The 6,653-nt window shown below is 43.9% G+C and overlaps 1 protein-coding gene and 1 non-coding gene across 2 annotated transcripts; one reads left to right on the forward strand and one right to left on the reverse strand.

Annotated features, from left to right (window-relative positions):
• Positions 1 to 1,748: 1,748 nt before the first annotated feature.
• LOC124704780 lies at positions 1,749 to 1,867 on the reverse strand. Its single transcript, XR_007003667.1, has one exon. It is a non-coding gene; the product is annotated as a U5 spliceosomal RNA (small nuclear RNA).
• A 286-nt stretch (positions 1,868 to 2,153) lies between these two features.
• On the forward strand, positions 2,154 to 4,203 carry LOC124702205 (anaphase-promoting complex subunit 11). The gene is made up of 2 exons (XM_047234329.1): positions 2,154 to 2,256; positions 3,696 to 4,203. Exon 2 carries the CDS (start codon positions 3,698 to 3,700, stop codon positions 3,950 to 3,952), a length of 255 nt encoding a protein of 84 aa, XP_047090285.1. The 5' UTR covers positions 2,154 to 2,256; positions 3,696 to 3,697; the 3' UTR covers positions 3,953 to 4,203.
• Positions 4,204 to 6,653: the final 2,450 nt, after the last annotated feature.

Below are 6,653 nucleotides of genomic sequence, written 5' to 3' on the forward strand. Positions count from 1 at the left end.
AAAATGGACAAGGACTTCATCAAATACAAGATCAAATGAAGATGACCTTGTAGAATTTAGACTAGGATTATTAACTTGTAATTTTTCTTTATTTTCTATTCTGCCCATTTATGTAATGTGTTGTATTATTCTTTTATTTCACTTATGAATATTGTAATGACATTGTAATTTGTGTGATGATCAATAAAGCTCAAAGTTTTCTCTAATGAGCTTTACTTTAATATAATTGTTCATCTTATTTATTATTGATCATTTACTTAATGAATTTCCTCAATTGAATTATTTAAGTAATTATTTAATGTTTAAATTTGAAATTCAAATTCAACCTTGGTTTGAATTCAACCATGTCATATCATTTGGAATTCAATCATGCAAACTCTCCTCTCTCATCTCAAAACCCTAAACTAGTGAAGTGAGAAACAAGTTTGTCGCACTCTCAAAACCCTAACCCTGTAAGGTGTCGAGAGAGAAACTTGTCCCCCTTCAATGCAGTTTTTGTTTAAAAGCGCGAAATTTCCCCAGAATTTACTATGCAATGCACATCCCTTTGTAAAATCTACCCCTCGATCGTCTCTAAACCTGGGACATTACACCTCCTCTGCTTCCTTCTCCGCTTCAGCCAGGGCCGCGGTGTCCCTGACCGGGTGGAGGAGGTCGGTGCTGTCGTCGGAGTCGAACCCGTCGTCGGAGCTCGAGCTCGAGGCCGGGGGAGGTGGAGTGGGAGGTGAAGGTGGAGGTGGAGGCGCGGTAGCTCGGCCGCGCCCGCGCGCTGCTCATGGTGGATCTACCGAGTGGCGCTACGGCGGCCGGCGGCTAGGGTCGGAGGCGGGGAGGAGATGAGATGTCGGCGTCCCTCGTTTATATAGGTCGGAGGCGGGGCGACGGCCGCGCCACGCGGGGCATCGCCATTACTACGCGCGGCACGCGAGGCGCCCGCAGACCGCCGAAGCGACGCCTCGGCCGCGCATCGGCGGAGAAGACGCATCGACGCTGCGTCCGCTGGCCGCGCACGCTCGCGGAAGCCGAGGCACGCCATTAACGCGGCCCCGCAAAGGCTGCGGCGCGCCGCCCGCAAGTAATGCCGCCGAAGACGAAGCAGTTGTGACGCTGCCAGGCGGGCCCGTGCCAGGACCAAACGGTCACTTTGCGCGTCCGCGCAGCGTCCGCCTAGACGCAAACCTGGCGCATATTTGGGCCAGGTTTGTTGCGCCAGGTTTGCGTCTCTGCGGACGGCCCGGTCACTTTGCGTCGCGCCGCTAGAGAAGGTGCACGACGCATTTTCGATCATGGCGCGACGCAAACGGTCTCTGAGCGACCGTTTGTGTCGCGCCGCTGGAGATGCCCTTAAACCAGTGAGATCAGGTTCAGTGACCAGAGGAAGCTGCATTCAAATACGCACACCGAAGATTCCTTCTACTCCGGCAAGTCTGGCTGATCACATGACAAGATGCGCAGAAAGAGACGATGCGTCGCATCTGGAATGAGCTGTCCCCCCGCCTGGAAGTTGGTAGCCACGATGCGCTTCTCGTCGTCGTGCCTCCTGAAATTTTAGGACAGATGCAGCATGTGTCACTTCATAAGGAAGTTACTTAAAACAAATGTTACACTAGATTTATTTGAGAACGTCATCTAGAATCATTAAACCAGAAAAGAGGGAACCATCAATCAATGAAAATTTCCTCAGGCAATACGGAGTACATAAATTATTATAATTTAACTGATAAAAATTTGAGAATTAGAATTGATGGGGTCCCCTCAAAGAGGCAACACCCTCCAAAAATTAGCTTATGCTGCTTAGTGTGGCGTGTACACGGTATTCTTTAGTAAAAGGCGAAAGAATAGTTCGCTTTGTGCTCACCACGCAGCTGCGTGCTTTCCTCCTGTGCACCCTCGCCCTCTTATGTAGCCAGCTCCCCGGGCGCTTCTTTCTTCCGCTAGCGAGGTGGGACTATTGTCCCCGATCCCATCCCAGCAGCAGCGCTACAACAGCCAACAACGCTCCGTCAGTTCAGCTAAAGCTCTAATTTCAGCCCAGGATCAATACCGCGGCCCGCGGGTCGGTTACATGACTTTTGGCCCATGATTTACGCACCCCTTGGCCTCTCAGGCTCTCACCCCTTCACAGGCAAAAAAAAAAACACACACACACACAAACAGACCCGAGCGACTAGCAGGCGGAGCAGGCAGCGGCGACGACGGCGGCGGGTCGGCGGCGGCCTGCTACCGGCGAGCACCTCCTCCATTTCCCCCGTCAAGGTACGGATACTCTACCCTAATCCTAACTTCCGGTGATCCCCAAACCCAAGTTCGTCGGCGACCTCCGCAACTTCAAAATCCCCAACGCATCCTAACCCCGGAATCGAGCGTGTGCTGGTCTGTCCCTGTCTGTGTGCGAGTGCTTTCGGACGACATGGATCATGGGATACCTCGGCCACTGAAAGTGCTGCTGCGTGGCGTTCTTCTTATGGACAGCATCAGCACGCACTTGGAGCTGATGGGCGTAAGGTGTTCGAGGAAATGCCCTGCTCAAGTAACGGGCGTCCTCCCTACGGTGAACTAGCTTCTTCTGGGGCTTCTCCTTATGGCTTTCCATGCTATGGTGCTGGGATTTCGGCATTCGCTGTGTAGACTGTGTGCCTTCCCGGTATGGAGATGGTGAAGACGCACTTGCCTCGGTTGAGCTAGGATAAAGGTGATGTAAGATCAACTGAAGGAGGAGGATCGATTGCAGAGGGTTAAGTTTGAGCTGCGGATGGATTTGTTGGCTTGCCGAACCGCTTTCGCCACAGCCACCACCACTGCTCCACTCCTTCAATGATCCCTACTTTCGTTGTTACTTTTGCTTCCAAGTTAGTTACTGTGTTTCCTTCCTAGTACTCAAACTTCTGAGTGATCGTTCTAATAGGTTTTCGTCCCATACTAGGTGCTTTCAGTGCGAGCATCTAGTGTGCCGACTTGCTTCCTTCTCTTTCCCTCATCCTTGATAACGAACTCTGTAAGTTGGGCAAGTTACTGTGTTTCTTTTGAAATTCCTTCATTCTGAAACTGAATGGGACCAGTATCCATTAATTCTACCAAAATATTTGGTTTCTATCAATACAAACACAATGTAACTTTATAGAGTTCTTCCTCTTCTTGAAAGTTTTCCCCCAACACTATCAATTTTATCTCTCTTGATTCAAGACCAATCCATCCCAGGTCGAACATGGCGTCGTCCTCCTTGGGCCATTCAAATCCATCCATCTATCCATATATGGGATCCATTAGGTTCATCTCCAGCGCACAAGATCGATCCCAGTTGGACCCATAGGATTTGCTGCCCTGGTGTTGAGCACAGTTCATTTTCCATGTAATATGGGCGTCAACTGTATTCCTATCCTGTGTTAAGAGCCTGCCCCTGCATATCGTGAGAAAATGTGCAGAGCGTTTCGCATTCTGAATGCTACTAGTTGCGTCTTTTGAGGCATTCGGATGGTGTACTCTGTTATTGACTTGTATCCTTGTAGCTACCGTTCTTTACCTGCAACTTTAGCCATTAAATTGAAGATATTAAAGCTAATACATCTGTACTTTTAGACCATTTAATAACCTAGTAAGTTTCTTTCCTCCTGGCTGCTCTATTCCCTCTTGATAGCTATCTCCAATAAGCACCAATTACTGCATGTTCTCATGACTTACTTTGCATCACGTAACAGAAATGAAGGTTAAGATTCTTCAGTGGCATGCGGTGGCTTCTTGGACATGGGACGCCCAAGATGAGACATGTGGCATATGCAGGATGGCATTTGATGGCTGCTGCCCTGATTGTAAGTTCCCTGGTGATGATTGCCCGCTCATTTGGGGTGCCTGCAATCATGCTTTCCATCTTCACTGCATACTCAAGTGGGTGAACTCTCAAACATCAACCCCCCTTTGCCCCATGTGCCGTAGAGAGTGGCAGTTCAAGGGCTAATTGGCATGTCAAAGTATGTCAGCACCAGGTGTGTTCTTAGCTCATAGAGAGCTGGAATGGGTTTTAAGCTGGAATGTAGTTATGTTGTCTTGTAAGGGTTCTGTAGTAGTTTCTGGAAATCAGGAGGATTGGCATGTTTTAAGTCAAACTGTGAGGCCGTGAGCCACAGCTATTGTGTCTTTCCAAGTTTCTGACCGAGCAAATGCAATGATTAAATTTGAAAGTTCTAAGCAGCCTGAGATTGTGACAAATTTTCTTACCCATGATGTTTAGTAATTCGACTCTAGCTGGATAGTATATACTGTAGGTATATAACAAGTAGCAGGTAATAGCAAATCGCTTGGTCTGCTATACTTATATTCACTTTTAAACAGTGACACATGTATTAGCAGGTTTTAAGTTATTATCTTGCTAGGCAACTTGAAAAGTATAGCATGTGAGCAAGTTACACCGGGTGATTGTATCTTGTGCCAATTATGCTAGCAGATATCATCAACGACTTGGACTTTATTATGTGAGGTCAAGCATTTTTTAGGCGAACAAGTAATGAGCTATTATGCTTTAGTTCATCTAGTTTATTTTACTATACACTGGCCATATGAATAAAGCATTATGAATATTGAAAGTTCTTTGTGACAGAGGTTGTAACTGGGCCGGTTATATGAAGGGTGTTGTTTCCCTCTCTCAAAAGAAGTATATCTAGCATCTAAGACAAGTGGGCATGTTGGTGCATCCTCTGTTTTGTGGATATAATTCTAGTTTGAGAACTTTGAGGTCCGCAAAAGGCATCTTCTTTAGATATCTATATGTTGGATAAATGGTGACTTGAACATTGGAGCCTGTAGTGATTTGAATTGGCAGGTGAACTATATTATATGTATTTGACCTTTAGTTTCTAGTGCGTATGGGTGATAGTTTAGTGACATAGTGCAATACTGTAATCCAAGAAAGGTTGTGGCCATATTCACAACATCTAAAAAATAGCATCAACTCATGGCAGTAGTTTGTTTTATTATTCTAAAAGGCAAGTAGTGTATGTTTGATTTGTTCCTCACTAATGAATAAATAGGCAATTGGTATTGCTTCTTAAAGATCTTTGACTAGGAGTTTTTTTGCATTTCTTCTGATCAGTTGTAATAAAACTATTATTTGCCCATCTTAACTAGCAGTGTGTAGTGTTATTTAGCCAGATATTCCCTAGTTCCTACTTATATGCAAAATGGCATAATAAAAACATGGAATTGTCGAATGTATTACCATAGAACCAATTCCAAATCTGCCACCTTCCTCACTACTCTACATGAGTATTACACTATTACTTACTAAAGGTATTAGGTATGTCATTGAATAATACATTGCTATTCATGGGTTAAATCATGAATAACATAATCAATTGAAGCAAATTGAATGTTTAGAATGCTACTATGGTAAATACTTTTTTGGTTGCTAGTGCTTACAAATACCCCTCTTTCTTTGTTATCTAGCTTTAATCTGCACAGATTGACTTGCATATACATATTGGACAACTTTTAGCATTTTTAGAGGCGTTTACATATGTGTCATAAGTTTATATATGTGTGACAGTGACCAGCCATTAGTAGCCCAGCTTCTTGATAGAATTAGGGAGGAGGCAGCGCTCTGGGCGAAAGCTGGAGCTGCTGCTGGCCTCAGAGTGATCATCCCATCCACCTGGGATGTTGTAACAAATGTTGTAACTCACCTCCTAGGAGGCATGTAACCCTCTCCTTTTCAATGAAAAGAAACACAGTCTGTGTGTTTTCTCAAAAAATAAGTTGGTTCCTTAAAAAATTTGGGGGTTTTTAGCTGGAATGTTGTTTCTCTCTCCTAAAAGAAGTACATCTAGCATGTAACACAAATGGGCATGTTTGTGCATCCTCTGTTCTGTGCATATGATTCTAGTTTCATAATTTTTAGTTCCTCAAAAAGGGTCTTCTTTAGATATCTGTATGTTGGACAAATGGTGACTTGACAATTGTAGCCTGTAATGATTTGAATTGGCAGTTGAACTATATTACAGACATTTGACCTTCAGTTGGTAGTGTTTATGGGTGTTGGTTTAGTGACATATCACAATATGCTAATAAAAGAACGTTTGTGGCCATGTTCTTAACATCTGAGAGATAGTGTCAACTCATGGCACTAGTTTGTTTTATTATTCTCAAAGGCAAGTGGCATATATTTTGATTTGGTCCTCTCTATAGCATAAATAGACAACTTTTTAAAGATCTTTGACTAGGAGTTCATTACTTTCTTTTGCATTTTTTCAGATCAATTAAAAATATTATTTGCCCATCTTGACTAGCAGTGTGAAGTGTTATTTAGCCAGAAATGCCCTAGTTCCTACTTATATGCAAGATGTCAATGTAATAATCAGTTTCAAGTCTGCCACCTTCCTCACTACTCTGCATGGGCATTATACTTATTGAAGTTATATAACTGAATAATGTGAGCATAGAAGAAACTGGATGTTTGGGTTAGATCACAAATAAAATAATCCATTAAAGCAAGAAGCAAATTGAATGTTCGGTAAGCAATATTTTGGTTGTTAGTGCTTAGAAATACCCCAGCTTGTTTGCTATCCAGCTTTAATCTGCACATATTGGCTTGCATATACATATTGGATAACTTCTACTCCGTAACATTTTTTAGAGGCTTTTACAGTTATATGTATGTGCGTCAT

Source organism: Lolium rigidum, chromosome 3, assembly GCF_022539505.1.
Source record: "Lolium rigidum isolate FL_2022 chromosome 3, APGP_CSIRO_Lrig_0.1, whole genome shotgun sequence".
NCBI lineage: Eukaryota > Viridiplantae > Streptophyta > Magnoliopsida > Poales > Poaceae > Lolium > Lolium rigidum.